The sequence below is a fragment of the Calonectris borealis genome, chromosome 38 (genome assembly GCF_964195595.1).
Source record: "Calonectris borealis chromosome 38, bCalBor7.hap1.2, whole genome shotgun sequence".
Taxonomy (NCBI): Eukaryota; Metazoa; Chordata; class Aves; order Procellariiformes; family Procellariidae; genus Calonectris; species Calonectris borealis.
Window position 1 is genome coordinate 175,086 of NC_134349.1, and position 18,852 is coordinate 193,937.

Genomic DNA, 18,852 nt, shown 5'->3' on the forward strand with positions numbered 1-18,852 from the left:
GGAGGCTGAGGGGGGATTTGGGGTGAAAGTCGCAGTTTTGGGGAGTTTGTGAGGGGATTTGAGGGAAAAGTCGCAGTTTGGGGGAGTTTGTGAGGGGATTTGAGGGAAAAGTTGTGGTTTTGGGGAGTTTGTGAGGGGATTTGAGGGAAAAGTTGTGGTTTTGGGGGAGTTTGAGGGGGCTGGGAGAGGCCTTGGGGTAAAAATCACGTTTTGGGGAGTTTGTGAGGGGATTTGAGGTAAAAAATTTGCATTTGAGGTGAAAAGTCATGTTTTTGGAGAGTTGGGGGGCTGAGGGGGTATTTGGGGTGATAGTCCTGGTTTTGTGGAGTTTGTGAGGGGATTTGAGGGAAAAGTCACCTTTTTGGAGAGTTTGAGAAGGATTGTGGGAGTATTTGAGGTAAAAAGCTGCATTTTGGGGGAAATTTCAGAGGGGGGGTGAGGGGATTTGGGGGTGGGGGGGCCATGGGGGACCCCCCTTTCATAAAAGGGAGGGGGTCTGAGAGAATTTGGTGCGATTTGGGGGGGGGGGGAGGGCACCCTTAGTGAGGTTTGGGGGGGTCCTGAGGGGGTGTCTGAGGCATTTTGGGGGGGGTCCCAAACCTGATCCCCTCCCCCCCAGAGACTGTTAGGGTGCGGGGGGTGTCTGGAAAATTTGGGGGCCCCCCTTCACCCCCCATTTGCATCCCCCCCCCAGGCGCTGATGCTGGAGAACCTCCAGAGGCACTCACCCCCCACGCCGCCTTCCAGCCCAACTCCCGGGTGAGAGCCCCCCCTCCCCAAACCTTAAGCTCCACCCCTACGGCATGGACACGCCCCCCCGCACCAAGCCACGCCCCCCACCACAAGCCACGCCCCCAGGGCCACCCACTGTAGTCAGGCCAGCTGGAATAGAGGCACTGGGGGGCACAAGCTCCGCCCAATCCCCTTAAGCTCCACCCACACGGGTCAGACTCCACCCCCAGGGCCTGGCCACGCCCCCAGGGTCTGGCCACGCCCCCAGGGCCATCCCCTGGGTGGACTAGAGGCACTTGGGAGGGGCACAGGTTCCACCCAAACCCCTTAAGCTCCACCCCCACGGGTCAGACTCCGCCCCCAGGGCCTCACCACGCCCCCCAGCATCAAGCCACGCCCCCCCAGGCCATCCCTGGATGGATTAGAGGCAATGGGGGGGGTGCACAGGTTCCACCCAAACAGCTTAAGCTCCACCCCCACGGGCCAGACTCCGCCCCCAGGGCCTGGCCATGCCCCCCAGCATCAAGCCACGCCCCCCAGGGCCATCCCTGGATGGATTAGAGGCAATGGGGGGGTGCACAGGTTCCACCCAAACCCCTTAAGCTCCACCCCCTCGGGTCAGACTCCGCCCCCAGGGCCTGGCCACGCCCCCACCCCATAAGCCACGCCCCCAGGGCCACTCACTGTAGTCAGACCAGCTGGAATAGAGGCACTGGGAGGCGTCGGGGCTGAAGACGACGTCGAGGATGCTCCAACCCACGTCCCGGCCCCGGGAGGCTCGGAAGAGGCGCAGCCCCTCCCCCCGGCACTCGTAGAGGCGGAGGGTCTGATCTGGGGGGGGGGGGGGGGTGTCACTTGGGGGTCCCCCAGCCCCATAGATCCCCCCTCTCTGCCCCATAAGCACCTTGGCAGGCGGAGACGAAGAGGGAGCCGTCGTCGGAGAAGAGGCCGCAAAAGGCTTTTTGGGGGTAGGAGTCGGCGAAGGCGACGTGGTTGGGGAGGAAGCTTTTGGGGGGGCACAGACGAAGGTGTGGGGCAGGTTAGGGGGCTGCCCCATAGATTGGGGGTTCCCCCCCCCCAGTAACTTCCCAGTATCTTGGCGGTACTTACTGGGAGCCCAGGCGGGATTTCTCCCCCGGCGAGAAGCTGCCGTTGCGGCAACGGCCCCACTCGCGCTGCGAGGCGGGGGGGGGAAAGGGGGCGTTTGGGACCCGTAGAATCACCCTGCACCTATAGCATCCCCCCCACCCCATAGGATCCCTCCCGGACCCACAGCAGCCCCATAACCCCCCCCCCCAGCCCCACAGCAGCCCCATAGCCCCCCATAGCCCCCCCCAGCCCCATAGCCCCCCATAGAACCCCCAGCCCCATAGCAGCCCCATACCCCCCCACCCCATAGCAGCCCCATAGACCCCGCCAAACCCCCCCAGCCCCATGGCTCCCCCACCCCATAGCCCCCCATAGCCCCCCCCAGCCCCATAGCAGCCCCATAGCCCCCCCCAAACCCCCCCAGCCCCATAGCCCCCCCCAAACCCCCCCAGCCCCATGGCTCCCCCACCCCATAGCCCCCCATAGCCCCCCCAGCCCCATAGCAGCCCCATAGCTCCCCATAGAACCCCCAGCCCCATAGTAGCCCCATAGACCCCCCCAAACCCCCCCAGCCCCATAGCTCCCCCACCCCATAGCCCCCCATAGCCCCCCCCAGCCCCATAGCCCCCCCCAGCCCCATAGAAGCCCCATAGCCCCCCCAGCCCCACAGCAGCCCCATAGCCCCCCCCCAGCCCCCCAGCCCCCCCCCGCCCCCCTCCCCGCCCCCACCTGGCGCAGGAGGCGGGGCAGGTTCTCCTCGGTGGGGCCGGGCCCCCCCCCCCGCCCCAGGGCCAATTCCAGCTGCGATTTCAATTCGTGGGTGTCCAGGATCCGCGTGTCGGGGGGGGGCGGGGCTGAAATTTGGGGGGGGGGGGGGCTCGTGATCAATAGGGGGGTGTCCCCCCCTACCCCCACCCCCTCCCCAACCCTCGACACCCCCCCAAAAGGGCACCCAGGCGTCTGGAACCCCCCCTCCCCCCCCCCCAGGGTGCCCCCCCCCCTCCCCAGGGTGCCCCCCCCCCAGGGTGCCCCCCCCCCCAGGGTGCCCCTCCCCCCCACCTACCTGGGGGGGGGTCCGGGTCGCCCCCTCCCCCATCCCAGGGCTCCTCGTCGGAGTCGGGGGGATCCCGCAGCCCCCCCGGGCCCCTCCCCCGCGCCGGCCCCGTCTGGCCCCTGGGGGGAAACAGCAGGGGGCGCCCTTTGAGCGGGGGGGGGGGGGGCACCCCAAAACCGCACCCCCCCACACAGGGCACCCCATAACCTATAGGGAACCCTATAGCTCCCTAGGGGACCCCAATAGCACATAAGGCAGCCCATAGGGCCCCCCAATGCCCCATAGGGCCCCCCCATAGGGCTCCCCCTTACCCTATAGGGCCCCCCAATACCCCATAGGGCCCCCCAATGCCCCATAGGGCCCCCCAATGCCCCACAAGGCCCCCCCATAGGGCTCCCCCTTACCCTATAGGGCCCCCCAATACCCCATAGGGCCCCCCAATGCCCCATAGGGCCCCCCCATAGGGCTCCCCCTTACCCTATAGGGCCCCCCAATACCCCATAGGGCCCCCCAATGCCCCATAGGGCCCCCCCATAGGGCTCCCCTTACCCCATAGGGCCCCCCAATACCCCATAGGGCCCCCCAATGCCCCATAGGGCCCCCCCATAGGGCTCCCCTTACCCCATAGGGCCCCCCAATACCCCATAGGGCACCCCAATATTCTATAGGGCCCCCCCCAAAACCACAAATAGTCCCCCTATAGGGCCCCCCAATGCCCCATAGGGCCCCCCCATAGGGCTCCCTCTTACCCTATAGGGCCCCCCAATACCCCATAGGGCCCCCCAATGCCCCATAGGGCCCCCCCATAGGGCTCCCCCTTACCCTATAGGGCCCCCCAATACCCCATAGGGCCCCCCAATGCCCCATAGGGCCCCCCCATAGGGCTCCCCCTTACCCTATAGGGCCCCCCAATACCCCATAGGGCCCCCCAATGCCCCATAGGGCCCCCCAATGCCCCACAAGGCCCCCCCATAGGGCTCCCCCTTACCCTATAGGGCCCCCCAATACCCCATAGGGCCCCCCAATGCCCCATAGGGCCCCCCCATAGGGCTCCCCCTTACCCTATAGGGCCCCCCAATACCCCATAGGGCCCCCCAATGCCCCATAGGGCCCCCCCATAGGGCTCCCCTTACCCCATAGGGCCCCCCAATACCCCATAGGGCACCCCAATATTCTATAGGGCCCCCCCCAAAACCACAAATAGTCCCCCTATAGGGCCCCCCAATACCCCATAGGGCCCCCCATAGCGCTCCCCCTTACTCTATAGGGCCCCCCAATACCCCATAGGGCCCCCCAGAGCGCTCCCCCTTACTCTATAGGGCCCCCCAATACCCCCTGGGGCACCCCATAACCCCATAGAGCACCCCAATACCCCAGAAGTCACCCCACAGGGACCCCCAATACCCCATAGAGTTCCCCTATAGGGCTCTCTCTTACCCTATAGGACCTCCAACACCTTATAGGGCCCCCCAATACCCCATATAGTGCCTCAAAGAGCTCCCCCTTACCCCATAGGACCCCCCAATACACCCTGCAGCACCCCAATACCCCATAAGTCACCTCATAGGGCACCCCCAAACCTGTAGAGCCCCCTATAGGGCTCACCCTTACTCTATAGGACCCCCCAATACCCTACAGGACCCCCCACTGGGCTCCCCCTTACCCCATAGGGCCCCCCAATACCCCATAGGGCCCCCCAATACCCCATAAATCACCTCATAGGGCACCCCCAAACCTGTAGAGCCCCCCATAGGGCTCTCCCTTACCCCATAGGACCCCCCAATACCCTACAGGACCCCCCAGTACCCTATAGGGCTCCCCATAGGGCCCCCCAATACCCCATATAGCCCCCTATAGGGCTCCCCCTTATCCCATAGGGCCCCCCAATACCCTATAGGGCCCCCCATAGGGCCCCCCAATACCCCATAGGGATCGCCCTTACCCCATAGGCCCCCCCAATACCCTATAGGACCCCTCAATACCCCATATAGCCCCCTATAGTGCTCCCCTTTGCCCCATAGGGCCCCCAAATACCCTATAGGGCACCCAGTAACCCCATAAGTCACCCTATGGGGCCCCCCAATACCCCATAGAGCTCCCCTTTACCCCATAGGGTCCCCCAATACCCTTATAGGACCCCCCAATACCCTACAGGGCCCCACCATAGGGAGTCTTCTTACCCCATACCCCATAGGGTCCTCCATAGGGCTCCCCCTTACCCTATAGGGCACCCCAATACCCCATAAGTCACCTCATGGGGTACCCCCAAACCTGTAGAGCCCCCCCATAGGGCTCCCCCTTACGCAATACAGCCGCCCTATACCCCATAGGGCCCCCCAATATCCTATAGGGCTCCCAATAACTCCATAAGTCACTCCATAGGGCCTCCCAATATCCTATAGGGCTTCTCAATACCCGATAGGGCCCCCCCTTACCCTATAGGGCCCCCAATACCCCCTGGGGCCCCCCAATACCCCATAGGGCCCCTCAATACCCCATAAGTCACCCCACAGGGACCCCCAATACCCCATAGGGTCCCCCCATAGCGCTCCCTCTTAAACTATAGGGTCCCCCAATACCCCCCAATACCCCATATAGTGCCCCACAGAGCCCCCCCTTACCTCATAGGGCCCCCCAATACCGTATAGGACCCCCCCAATACCCCATATAGCCCCCCATAGGGCTCCCCCTTACCCCGTACCCTATAGGGCACCCAATAACCCCGTAAGTCACCACATAGTGTCCCCCCATAGGGCTCCCCATTACCCTATAGGGCCCCCCAATACCGTATAGAGCCCCCGAATACCCCATATTGCCCCCCATACAGCTCCCCCTTACCCCATAGGGCGCCCCCCAATGCCCCATAGGGGTCCCCAATACCCTATTGGGCCCCCCATAGAGCTCCCCCTTACCCTATAGGGCCCCCCAATACCCTATAGGACACCCTATAACCCCCAGGGCCCCCCCACAGGGCTCCCCCTTACCCCATAGGGCCCCTCCAATACCCCATAGGGCCCCACCATAGGGCCCCCCAATACCCTATGGGGCCCCCCAACACCCTATAGGGCCCCCCCAAACCCTATAGGGCCCCCCAACACCCTATAGGACCCCCCTAAACCCCCCCAGTACCTGCGCAGGAGGTAGGCCAGGACCTGGGCCAGGTCGACGTCTTCCTCCTCCTCCTCCTCCTCCTCCTCCTCCTCCTCCTCCTCCCCCTCCTCGGGCTCGGGGTCCCCCCGGGGCGGGGGGCGCCCCCCCACCCCCCCCCGGCCCCCCCCCGCGCTGCTGCTGCTGTGGGAGCCCATCGGCACCCCAAAAACCTGGGGGGGGGGGGCACCAGGGACCCCCTGTAGCCATGGCAACGGGCCCAGGACCCCCCCCCCCGTGTCCATGGCAACGGGCCCAGGACCCCCCCGTCTCTATGGCAACTGTCAGGGACCCCCTGTAGCCATGGCAACCATCAGGGAGCCCCCCTGTAGCCATGGCAGCCATCAGGGAGCCCCCCCCCCTCCCCCCCGTCTCCATGGCAACGATCATGGGGACCCCCTGTAGCCATGGCAACCATCAGGGAGCCCCCCTGTAGCCATGGCAGCCATCAGGGAGCCCCCCCCCCTCCCCCCCGTCTCCATGGCAACGATCATGGGGACCCCCTGTAGCCATGGCAACCATCAGGGAGCCCCCCTGTAGCCACGGCAACCGAGAGGAGACCCCCCCCCCCCCGTCTCCATGGCAATGGGCCCAGGACACCCCCCGTCTCCATGGCAACTGTCATGGGACACCCCCCCCCCCGTCTCCATGGCAACCACCCTGGGAACCCCCTGCAGCCATAGCAACGGGCTGGGGACTCCCCTGTCTCCATGGCAACAGAGATTCCCCCCCCCCCCCCCCCCCGGGTCTCCATGGCAACGGGCTGGTACACACACCCCCCCACCCCCCCGGTAGCCATGGCAACGGGCCGGGGACCCCTCTGTCTCCATGGCAACCGTCAGAGCCCCCCCCCGTCTCCATGGCAACCGCCCGGGCCCGCTCCTCCCCCCCCCGCCCCCCCCCCCGGGCAATTCGCCGATCGCGCCCCCCCCCCCCAGCCCCGTTTCAGCCAATCAGAGGCCGAGGGGCTGCCGGGCCCCCCTCCCCTCAGCGCCCACCAATCAGGAGCCCCTTCCTTACCTCCGGCGCTGACCAATCAGGAGCGGCCGCGGCGGCGCCCCCCCCCCCCCCGCCCCCTCCCCCGCCTCCGTCCGCCGCCGCTTGTTTACGTCCGCCGCGCGCCGGAGGGGGCGGGGCCTGGGGGCGGGGGAGGGGCGGGGGTTGGGCGTGGCGAGCGGGGATTGGACGCGCGGGTCGATCACGTGGCCATGCCCCCCCCCCCCCCCCCCCGCGGGGGATTGGTTGAGGCGGAAGCGATAAGCGGGCGGCTCCGATTGGCCGGTGCGGGCGGGGTGGGCGTGACCCGGGCGGGCGCCTGCTGATTGGCTGGAAGGAGGGAAGGGGAGCGCTGGCCACGCCCAGGCGACCTTTGACCCCGCGTGCGTGGCCAACGAGGGCCGGCGGGGCCTCGCGGCGGCCCCTGGCTCCTCCCCCTTGACCTTTGACCCCCCCACCGCACCCCCCACGTGACCTTCGACCCTCCCAGCCCCATAGCTCCGCCCCCGTGACCCCGACGTGACCCCTGACCCCCCCAATGACGACACGTGACCCCCAAGTCCTGTCCCAGCCCCCCAAGGGGCTCTTTTATTGGTCCATCCAAGCCCCGCCCACCCGGGGGGGGTGAGGGGGGGCGGTCCCTGAGGCTGCCTCAGCAGCCAATGGGAGCAGAGGGCACGAGGTCAGCGGCCAACGAGGGCGGCGGCCAATGGGAGGTGGCCACAGGCTCCGCCCCAGCCAATGGGACGCGCTGGTCAACAAAGGGGGCGGCGCCCTTCAACGAGGCGGGCGCCGCTCATTGGTCGATGAAGGGATTGGCCGAAGGGAAGAGGTTGGCCGAAGGGGGCGGGGTCAATGGTTGATGGCTATTGGCCAATGGAGAGGCCACCCAAGGGGGCGGGGCAACCAGCGGGCTCAAGGTCATTGGTCAACTGGAAGAGGTTGGCCAAGGGGGGGGGGGGGGGGGGGCTGTCATTGGTCCACAGAGGCCACCAATGGGAGGTGGTGACCTTGGCTGAAGGCTGTGGGCGTCGGCCAACAGGGGAGGCGGGAGCCGTTGGCCGACCAATGGCAGCAAGAGGCCCCGGAGGGCGTGGTGGAGGCGCTTGGCCAATGGAGATGATGGCCACCGGGCGGGGCCGGTCAGCCAGGGAGCCGGTGGCCAAGAGCTGCAGGTGGTGGCTACCAAGTTGTGATGGAGATGGTGGCTACCACCCCCTGGTGGGCAACCAACCAAGACAATGGCCACCAGCTGCGATGGTCAAAAGCTGATGGCCACCAACCCCTGATGGCCACCAGCCCATGATGGTCAACAGATGATGGTCACCAGCCCATGATGGCCAACAGCCCATAATGGCCAAAAACTGATGGCCACCGGCCCCTGATGGTCAAAAACTGGTGGCCACCAACCCATGATGGTCAAAAACTGATGGCCACCAGCCCATGATGGTCAAAAGCTGATGGCCACCAGCCCACGATGGTCAACAGATGATGGCCACCAACCCACGATGGTCAAAAACTGGTGGCCACCAGCCCCTGATGGTCAAAAACTGGTGGCCACCAGCCCTTGATGGTCAAAAACTGGTGGCCACCAACCCACGATGGTCAAAAACTGGTGGCCACCAGCCCTTGATGGTCAAAAACTGGTGACCACCAACCCACGATGGTCAAAACTGGTGGCCATCAGCCCTTGATGGTCAAAAACTGGTGGCCACCAGCCCCTGATGGTCAAAAACTGGTGGCCACCAACCCACGATGGTCAAAACCTGGCAGCCACCAGCCCCTGATGGTCAGAAACTGGTGGCCACCAACCCACCATGGTCAAAAACTGATGGCCACCAGCCCCTGATGGTCAAAAGCTGATGGCCACCAGCCCACGATGGTCAACAGCTGATGGCCACCAGCCCACGATGGTCAAAACTGGTGGCCACCAACCCATGATGGTCAAAAGCTGATGGCCACCAGCCCACGATGGTCAAAAACTGGTGGCCACCAACCCACAATGGTCAAAACCTGGCGGCCACCAGCCCCTGATGTTCAACCGCTGCCGGCCACCCAACCCAGCCGCTAGCCACCAACCCCCCCCAACCCCGCTAGCCAACCGCAAGCCCCCTCACATCTTCTTCAGCCGCGCCTCCAGGGCCTCCAGCTGCCCCATCACCTCCCGGGGCAGGTCTTCTCCAAAGTTCTCCTCGTAGTAGCCCCGCAGCTCCCGCGCCTCCTTCTCCCAGAAGCCTTTGCTGAGGGGGAAGAGCTGCTGGTAGGAGACGTCGGGAAGCCCCCCCAGATCCAAAGCTTCTTCTCGAGGAACCAACCCCACCGGGGTGGACCTGGCGTTGTCTTCTCCTTCCACCCGACTGCAGATCCAAGCCAGGACTCGGATGTTGTGACCGAAACCCGGCCAAACGTAACGGCCGGCGCCGTCTTGGAGGAACCAATTGACGTGGAAGATCTTGGGGAGGCGGGCCCCGCCCCGCTCCCCCACGGCCAACCAGTGAGCCAGGTACTGCCCCGCGTTGTAGCCGAAGAACGGGCGCATGGCGAAGGGGTCGTGCATCAGGCGGCGGCCTGGGGGGGGGGGGGCGGAGTCAAGGGGGGCGGGGTCAAGGGGGGGTGGAGTCAAGGGGGTGGTGGGACGTGGTTATGGGGCTGAAGGACATAGGGGGTGGTGGGACGTGGTTATGGGGTGGGGGGACGTGGTTATGGGGTGGTGGGACATGGTTATGGGGCTGGGGGACATAGGGGGTGGTGGGACATGGTTGTGGGGTGGGGGGACGTGGTTATGGGGTGGGGGGACGTAGTTATGGGGCTGGGGGACATAGGGGGGTGGTGGGACGTGGTTATGGGGTGGGGGGACGTGGTTATGGGGTGGGGGGACGTGGTTATGGGGTGGTGGGACATGGTTATGGGGCTGGGGGACATAGGGGGTGGTGGGACGTGGTTATGGGGTGGGGGGACGTAGTTATGGGGCTGGGGGACATAGGGGGGTGGTGGGACGTGGTTATGGGGTGGTGGGACGTGGTTATGGGGCTGGGGGACATAGGGGGTGGTGGGACGTGGTTATGGGGTGGGGGGACGTGGTTATGGGGCTGAGGGACATAGGGGGTGGTGGGACGTGGTTATGGGGTGGGGGGACGTGGTTATGGGGCTGGGGGGGACATAGGGGGTGGTGGGACATGGTTGTGGGGCTGGGGGACACGGGGGTGGTGGGACGTGGTTGTGGGGTGGGGGGACGTGGTTATGGGGTGGTGGGACGTAGTTATGGGGCTGGGGGACATAGGAGGGTGGTGGGACGTGGTTATGGGGTGGGGGGACGTAGTTATGGGGCTGGGGGACATAGGGGGTGGTGGGACGTGGTTATGGGGCTGGGGGACACAGGGGGTGGTGGGACGTGGTTGTGGGGTGGGGGGACGTGGTTATGGGGCTGGGGGACATAGGGGGTGGTGGGACGTGGTTGTGGGGTGGGGGGACGTGGTTATGGGGCTGGGGGACATAGGGGGTGGTGGGACATGGTTGTGGGGTGGGGGGACGTAGTTATGGGGTGGGGGGATGTGGTTATGGGGTGGTGGGACGTGGTTATGGGGCTGAAGGACATAGGGGGTGGTGGGACGTGGTTATGGGGTGGGGGGACGTAGTTATGGGGCTGGGGGACATAGGGGGGTGGTGGGACGTGGTTATGGGGTGGGGGGACGTGGTTATGGGGTGGTGGGACATGGTTATGGGGCTGGGGGACATAGGGGGTGGTGGGACGTGGTTATGGGGTGGGGGGACGTAGTTATGGGGCTGGGGGACATAGGGGGGTGGTGGGACGTGGTTATGGGGTGGTGGGACGTGGTTATGGGGCTGGGGGACATAGGGGGTGGTGGGACGTGGTTATGGGGTGGGGGACGTAGTTATGGGGCTGGGGGGGACATAGGGGGTGGTGGGACGTGGTTATGGGGTGGGGGGACGTGGTTATGGGGCTGGGGGACATAGGGGGGTGGTGGGACGTGGTTATGGGGTGGGGGGACGTAGTTATGGGGCTGAGGAACATAGGGGGTGGTGGGACGTGGTTATGGGGTGGTGGGACGTGGTCATGGGGCTGGGGGACATAGGAGGGTGGTGGGACGTGGTTATGGGGTGGGGGGACGTAGTTATGGGGCTGGGGGACATAGGGGGGTGGTGGGACGTGGTTATGGGGTGGTGGGACGTGGTTATGGGGCTGGGGGACATAGGGGGTGGTGGGACGTGGTTATGGGGTGGGGGACGTAGTTATGGGGCTGGGGGACATAGGAGGGTGGTGGGACGTGGTTATGGGGCTGGGGGACACAGGGGGTGGTGGGACGTGGTTATGGGGTGGGGGACGTAGTTATGGGGCTGGGGGACATAGGGGGGTGGTGGGACGTGGTTATGGGTGCCACCAAGGACGGGGCAACAGGGGCCGCGGGGGGGGCGGGGCCGCGGGGGTGGGCGGGGCTCACCGGTGTGCTCGGCGGCGGCGGTGGCCTCGCTCCTCATGGCGCTGCCCACGAAGACCCCGTGGCGCCAATCGAAGGCCTCGTAGACCAAGGGCACCCCTACCCCCGCCCCGGAGAGAACGGCCCCCGCCCCCGCCACGTGACCACGCTGAGGCCAATCAGGAGGCGGAAGGCTAAGGAGGAGGCGGGGCGCGGGTCTTTACCTTCAGGTCTCCGCCCACCGAAGATGATGGCGTCGATGGGGACGCCCTCGGGATCTTCCCAAGCCGGGTCCATGATGGGACATTGGTTGGCCGGGGCGCAGAAGCGGGAGTTGGGATGGGCGCAAGGTTGAGGGTCACCTGGAAGGTGACCATGGCGGTGGTGGGACCGGAGAACGCCGTGGGGCGGCGCCGTGGGGCGGCGCCGTGGGGCAGAAGAAACCTTTACCGGGTGTCCAAGGTTGACCCAACCAGGAGGTCAGGGTGGTGCCGGGGGTCAAGGGTTGGTCGATGCCTTCCCAGTAGACGCCGCCGTCGCTGGTCTGGCCGACGTTGGTGAAGATGGTGTTGCGTTGGATGGTCAACATGGCGTTGGGGTTGGTGGTCATGGAGGTCCCCGGGGCCACCCCGAAGAAACCGCTCTCGGGGTTGATGGCGCGGAGGCGGCCTGAGGGGGTGGGGACAAGGGGACGGAGGGGACGTGGGATATGGGGGGCCACCACGGGCAGGAGAACCCAAGTATCCTGGGGCCACCATGGTCAGAACCCAAGTGTCCTGGGGCCACCATGGTCAGGAGAACCCAAGTGTCCTGGGGCCACCATGGCCGAGAACCCAAGTGTCCTGGGGCCACCAAGGTCAGGAGAACCCAAGGGACCTGGGGCCACCCTGGACATGGGACATTGGGGCCACCAAGGCCAGGAGAACCCAAGTGTCTTAGGTCCATCGTGGCCAGGAGAATCCAAGTGTCCTGGGGCCACCACGGGCATGAGACACTGAGGCCACCAAGGCCAGGAGAACCCAAGGGACCTGGGGCCACCATGGCCACGAGAACCCAAGGGACCTGGGGCCACCATGGACATGGCACATTGGGGCCACCACGGCCAGGAGAACCCAAGGGACCTGGGGCCACCATGGACATGGGACATTGGGGCCACCAAGGCCAGGAGAACCCAAGTGTCCTGAGGCCACCACAACCATGTGACCTCAGAACCCACCAAGCCCAGAAGAACCCACCCCTAAAAACCCTTCCGGAGCCCCACCCTACGGGGGGGTCTCCCCTCCCCTCCCCCCCCCCCCAGGTGACCGTGACATCACCGTCGGCGTCGAACTTCATCCAGGCGATGTCATCGCCGACGCAGTGGACGCGCCAGCCGGGCAGGGCGGGCGTCATCATGGCCAGGTTGGTCTTGCCGCAGGCGCTGGGGAAGGCGGCCGCCAGGTACCGCTTCCGGCCCGCCGGGTCCGTCACCCCCAGGATCTGGGGGGGCACCCCCCGGTTTTGGGGGGGGGGTCACCCCCAATTCTGGGGCACCCCAAAACCCCAAGACCCCCCAAAACCACCCAAGAACCCCCCAAGAACCCCCCAAGAACCCCCCAGGTCACCCAAAAGCCCCCAAGAACCCCCTGAGGGACCCAAAAGCCCCCTGAGGGACCCCAAGGTCTGGGTTGGGTCACCCCAAAACCAACCCCGGAACCCCTCGAGGTGCCCGGTGTTCAGGCAGGGGCCCCCAAAAGCCTTCGAGGACCCACAAAACCTCCCTAAGACCCCCCCCAAGACCCCTCCCACTGCACCCACCTCTCCCACCCGCCCCCAAGACCCCCCAAAACCCCCCAAGACCCCCCAAAACCCCCCAAACCCCCCCAAGACCCTTCTAAAACCTCCCAAGACCCCCAAAACCCTCCCAAGACCCCCCAAAACCCCCCAAACCCTCCCAAGACCCCTCTAAGACCCCCCAAAACCCCCCAAAGACCCCTCTAAGACCCCCCAAACCCCCCCAAGACCCCTCTAAGACCCCCCAAACCCCCCAAAACTCTTCTAAGACCCCCTAAGACCCCCCAAGACCCTTCTAAGACCCCCCAAAACCCCCCCAAGACCCCTCTAAGACCCCCCAAGACCCCTCTAAGACCCCCCAAAACCCTTCTAAGACCCCTCAAGACCCCCAAAACCCCCAAGACCCCTCAAAGACCCCTCAAACCCCCCCAAGACCCCTCTAAGACCCCCAAGAAACTCCAAGACCCCTCTAAGACCCCCCAAACCCCCCAAAACCCTTCTAAGACCCCCCAAGACCCCTCTAAGACCCCCCAAACCCCCCCAAGACCTCTCTAAGACCCCCCCAAACCCCCCAAAACCCTTCTAAGACCCCCTAAGACCCCCAAGACCCTTCTAAGACCCCTCAAACCCCCCCAAGACCCCCAAAACCCTTCTAAGACCCCCCCAAGACCCTTCTAAGACCCCCCAAACCCCCCAAGACCCTCTAAGACCCCCCAACCCCCCCAAAACCCTTCTAAGACCCCCAAGACCCCTCTAAGACCCCCCAAACCCCCCGAAGACCCCCCAAAACCCTTCTAAGACCCCCCCAAGACCCTTCTAAGACCCCCCAAACCCCCCCAAGACCCCTCTAAGACCCCCCAAACCCCCCAAAACCCTTCTAAGACCCCCCAAGACCCCTCTAAGACCCCCCAAACCCCCCGAAGACCCCTCTAAGACCCCCCAAACCCCCCCAAGACCCCCTAAAACCCTTCTAAGACCCCTCAAACCCCCCCAAGACCCTCTAAGACCCCCCAAACCCCCCAAGACCCTCTAAGACCCCCCAAGACCCTCAAAACCCCCCAAGACCCCTCTAAGACCCTCAAACCCCCCAAGACCCTTCTAAGACCCCCCAAACCCCCCCAAGACCCTCTAAGACCCCTCAAAACCCCCAATACCCCTTCTAAGACCCCCCAAGACCCTTCTAAAACCTCCCAAGACCCCCAAAACCCTCCCAAGACCCCTCTAAGACCCCCCAGAATCCCACCAAGACCCTTCCAAGACCCCCCTAAGACCCCCCAACCCCCCCAAAACCCCCCAAGACCTCACAAAACCCTTCTAAGACCCCCCCACGACCCTTCTAAGACCCCCCAAGACCCCCAAAACCCTCCCAAGACCCCTCAAAGACCCCTCAAACTCCCCCAAGACCCCTCTAAGACCCCCAAGAAACTCCCAAGACCCCTCTAAGACCCCCCAAACCCCCCCAAAACCCTTCTAAGACCCCCAAGACCTTCTAAGACCCCTCAAACCCCCCCAAGACCCCCAAAACCCTTCTAAGACCCCCCAAGACCCTTCTAAGACCCCCCAAACCCCCCAAGACCCCTCTAAGACCCCCCAAACCCCCCAAAAACCCTTCTAAGACCCCCTTAGACCCCCCAAGACCCTTCTAAGACCCCCCAAAACCCCCCGAAGACCCTCTAAGACCCCCCAAACCCCCCAAGACCCCTCTAAGACCCCCAAGACCCCTCTAAGACCCCCCAAACCCCCCAAGACCCCTCTAAGACCCCCCAAGACCCTCCCAAGACCCCTCTAAGACCCCCCAAACCCCCCAAGACCCCTCTAAGACCCCCCAAACCCCCCAAAGACCCTCTAAGACCCCTCAAACCCCCCAAGACCCCTCTAAGACCCCCAAACCCCCCCAAAACCTTTCTAAGACCCCCTAAGACCCCCCCAAGACCCCTCTAAGACCCCCAAACCCCCCCAAGACCCCCCAAAACCCTTCTAAGACCCCCCCAAGACCCCTCTAAGACCCCCCAAGACCCCTCTAAGACCCCTCAAACCCCCCAAGACCCCCTAAAACCCTTCTAAGACCCCTCAAAACCCCCCCAAGACCCCCCAAAACCCTTCTAAGACCCCCCCAAGACCCCTCTAAGACCCCCCAAACCCCCCCAAAACCCTTCTAAGACCCCCCAAAACCCTCCCAAGACCCCTCTAAGACCCCCAAATCCCCCCAAGACCCCCCCAAGACCCTCTAAGACCCCTCAAACCCCCCCAAGACCCCTCTAAGACCCCCAAGACCCCCCCAAGACCCCTCAAACCCCCCCAAGACCCCCCAAAACCCTTCTAAGACCCCCCAAGACCCCTCTAAGACCCCCCAAACCCCCCCAAAACCCTTCTAAGACCCCCCAAAACCCTCCCAAGACCCCCTAAACCCCCCCAAGACCCCTCTAAGACCCCCCAAACCCCCCCAAGACCCCTAAAACCCTTCTAAGACCCCCAAACCCCCCCAAGACCCCTCTAAAACCCCCCAAACCCCCCCAAGACCCTTCTAAGACCCCCCAAACCCCCCTCAAGACCCCTCTAAGACCCCCCAAACCCCCCAAAGACCCCTCTAAGACCCTCAAACCCCCCCAAGACCCCTCTAAGACCCCCAAAACCCCCCCAAGACCCCTCTAAGACCCCCCAAACCCCCCAAGACCCCCCAAACCCCCCCAAGACCCCTCTAAGACCCCCCCAAAACCCTTCTAAGACCCCTCAAGACCCCCAAAACCCCCCAAGACCCCTCTAAGACCCCCCAAACCCCCCAAAGACCCCTCTAAGACCCCTCAAACCCCCCCAAGACCCCTCTAAGACCCCCCAAACCCCCCCAAAACCTTTCTAAGACCCCCTAAGACCCCCCAAAACCCTTCTAAGACCCCCAAAACCCCCCAAGACCCCTCTAAGACTCCCCAAAACCCCCCCAAGACCCCTCTAAGACCCCTCAAACCCCCCCAAGACCCCCCAAAACCCTTCTAAGACCCCCAAAACCCCCAAGACCCTCTAAGACTCCCCAAAACCCCCCCAAGACCCCTCTAAGACTCCCCAAAACCCCCCAAAGACCCCTCTAAGACCCCCCAAGACCCCTCTAAGACCCCCCAAAACCCCCCCAAGACCCCTCTAAGACCCCCAAACCCCCAAAGACCCCTCTAAGACCCCTCAAACCCCCCCAAGACCCCCTAAAACCCTTCTAAGACCCCTCAAACCCCCCCAAGACCCCCCAAACCCTTCTAAGACCCCCCCAAGACCCCTCTAAGACCCCCAAACCCCCCAAAACCCTTCTAAGACCCCCAAAACCCCCCAAGACCCCTCTAAGACCCCCCAAAACCCCCCAAGACCCCTCTAAGACCCCTCAAACCCCCCCAAGACCCCCTAAAACCCTTCTAGAGACCCCTCAAACCCCCCCAAGACCCCCAAAACCCTTCTAAGACCCCCCCAAGACCCCTCTAAGACCCCCCAAACCCCCCAAACCCTTCTAAGACCCCCAAAACCCTCCCAAGACCCCCCAAACCCCCCAAGACCCCTCTAAGACCCCCCAAACCCCCCCAAGACCCCCTAAAACCCTTCTAAGACCCCCCAAACCCCCCCAAGACCCCTCTAAAACCCCCCAAACCCCCCCAAGGCCCTTCTAAGACCCCCAAACCCCCCCAAGACCCCTCTAAGACCCCCCAAACCCCCCCAAGACCCCTCTAAGACCCCCCAAGACCCTCCCAAGACCCCTCTAAGACCCCCCAAACCCCCCAAAGACCCTCTAAGACCCCTCAAACCCCCCCCAAGACCCCTCTAAGACCCTCAAACCCCCCCAAGACCCCCCAAAACCCTTCTAAGACCCCCCCAAGACCCCTCTAAGACCCCCCAAGACCCTCTAAGACCCCTCAAACCCCCCCAAGACCCCCCAAAACCCTTCTAAGACCCCCCCCCAGCCCGGGGGTCCCACCAGCATGTGCTCGGCCAGCCAGCCCTCCTCGCGGGCCAGGCGGGAGGCGATGCGCAGGGCGAAGCCCTTCTTGCCCAGCAGGGAGTTGCCCCCGTAGCCGCTGCCGAAGGAGAGGATGCGGCGCCGGTCGGGGAGGTGGGCGACCAGCGTGCGGGGGGGGTCGCAGGGCCACTGGTTGACCAGGGGCTCTGCCGGGGTAACGAGGGGGCCTTCGTTAAAGCCCGCCCCCCCCCCCGGGGGGGGGAAAAGGGGGGGGGGGGGGGAACCCCTCCTGCGGCACCCACCTCTCCCACCCGCCCCCCAAAACCCCAACCAGCCCCCAAACCCACCCCCAATCCAACCTTAAAAGGCAGGGGCCCCCCAAAAACCCTCCAAGACCCCCCTAAGACCCCCCAGAACCCCTTCAAGACCCCCAAAGCCCCCCAATCCCTCCCAGAGCACCCACCTCTCCCACCCACCCCAAAACCCCCCCCAAAAACAGGGGGTCCCCCCAGAACCCCTTCAAGACCCCCAAAACCCCTCCAAGACCCTGCCACAGCACCCACCTCTCCCACCCACCCCCAAACCCCCCAAAAAACAGGGGAGCCCCCCAAAACCCCTTCAAGACCCCCAAAGCCCCCCCAAGACCCCTCCCATAGCACCCACCTCTCCCACCCACCCCCCAAAAAACAGGGGGGCCCACCCAAAACCCCTTCAAGACCCCCAAAGCCCCCCTAAGACCCCTCCCACTGCACCCACCTCTCCCACCCCCCCCCAAACCCCCCCCAAAAAAACCGGGGAGCCCCCCAAAACCCCTTCAAGACCCCCAAAACCCCTCCAAGACCCCCTAAGACCCCCCAAAACCCCTTCAAGACCCCAAAACCCCTCCAAGACCCCCCCCACTGCACCCACCTCTCCCACCCCACCCCCCCAAAAAACAGGGGAGCCCCCCAAAACCCCTTCAAGACCCCAAAACCCCTCCAAGACCTCCCTAAGACCCCCCAAAACCCCTTCAAGACCCCCAAAGCCCCCCCCAAGCCCCCTCCCACAGCACCCACCTCTCCCACCCCCCCAAAACCCCCCCAAAAAACAGGGGGGCCCCCCAAAACCCCGTCAAGACCCCCAAAACCCCTCCAAGACCCCCCTAAGACCCCCCAAAACCCCTTCAAGACCCCCAAAACCCCTCCAAGACCCCCCTAAGACCCCCAAAACCCCTTTCAAGACCCCCAAAACCCCTCCAAGACCCCTGCCACAGCACCCACCTCTCCCACCCACCCCAACCCCCCCAAAAAAAACAGGGGAGACCCCCAAAACCCCTTCAAGACCCCCAAAACCCCTCCAAGACCCCCCTAAGACCCCCCAAAACCCCTTCAAGACCCCCAAAACCCCTCCAAGACCCCCCTAAGACCCCCCAAAACCCCTTCAAGACCCCCAAAACCCCTCCAAGACCCCCCTAAGACCCCCCAAAACCCCTTCAAGACCCCCAAAACCCCTCCAAGACCCCCCTAAGACCCCCCAAAACCCCTTCAAGACCCCCAAAGCCCCCCCCAAGCCCCCCCCCACAGCACCCACCCCCCCCAAAACCAGGGGGCGGGGCTGGGGGCGTGGCTCACCGCGCAGGGGGAGGGGCCTGCCGACGGAGTGGAGGCACTGGACGAAGGCGCCGGGGCGGGCGAGGGCGGGCAGGGCGCGGGGCG

At 64.6% G+C, this 18,852-nt stretch overlaps 2 protein-coding genes across 2 annotated transcripts in view; both read right to left on the reverse strand.

The window, feature by feature from the left end:
- Positions 1–1,315: 1,315 nt before the first annotated feature.
- On the reverse strand, positions 1,316–7,151 carry DCAF11 (DDB1 and CUL4 associated factor 11). The gene is made up of 7 exons (XM_075135258.1): positions 7,043–7,151; positions 6,005–6,195; positions 2,885–2,994; positions 2,551–2,675; positions 1,843–1,907; positions 1,637–1,737; positions 1,316–1,563 (listed from the first exon to the last, which is right to left on the reverse strand). The coding sequence occupies exons 2-7, from the start codon at positions 6,178–6,180 to the stop codon at positions 1,331–1,333; spliced, it is 810 nt and encodes a 269-aa protein (XP_074991359.1). The 5' UTR covers positions 6,181–6,195; positions 7,043–7,151; the 3' UTR covers positions 1,316–1,330.
- A 427-nt stretch (positions 7,152–7,578) lies between these two features.
- The window catches only part of LOC142074594 (phosphoenolpyruvate carboxykinase [GTP], mitochondrial-like), a 12,473-nt gene continuing 1,199 nt past the window's right edge, over positions 7,579–18,852 (reverse strand). Inside the window, exons 2-8 of the mRNA XM_075135298.1 lie at positions 18,769–18,852; positions 17,177–17,364; positions 12,771–12,933; positions 11,905–12,123; positions 11,679–11,816; positions 11,479–11,574; positions 7,579–9,586 (exon numbers count right to left, since the gene is read on the reverse strand). Coding sequence (XP_074991399.1) covers positions 9,132–9,586; positions 11,479–11,574; positions 11,679–11,816; positions 11,905–12,123; positions 12,771–12,933; positions 17,177–17,364; positions 18,769–18,852 — 1,343 coding nt within the window. The 3' untranslated portion in view covers positions 7,579–9,131. The remainder of the gene's footprint in view (positions 9,587–11,478; positions 11,575–11,678; positions 11,817–11,904; positions 12,124–12,770; positions 12,934–17,176; positions 17,365–18,768) is intronic.

What these genes read in the sequence shown, in the direction of transcription:
- DCAF11 (XM_075135258.1), bottom strand. Translation starts at nt 6,180, where the DNA reads ATGGGCTCCCACAGCAGCAGCAGCGCGGGGGGGGGCCGGGGGGGGGTG. An exon ending in CTGGCCTACCTCCTGCGCAG is followed by an intron (nt 2,995 to 6,004) that starts GTACTGGGGGGG and finishes GTTTCCCCCCAG; the next exon opens with GGGCCAGACGGGGCCGGCGC. An exon ending in TGCCCCGCCTCCTGCGCCAG is followed by an intron (nt 1,908 to 2,550) that starts GTGGGGGCGGGG and finishes CCCGCCTCGCAG; the next exon opens with CGCGAGTGGGGCCGTTGCCG.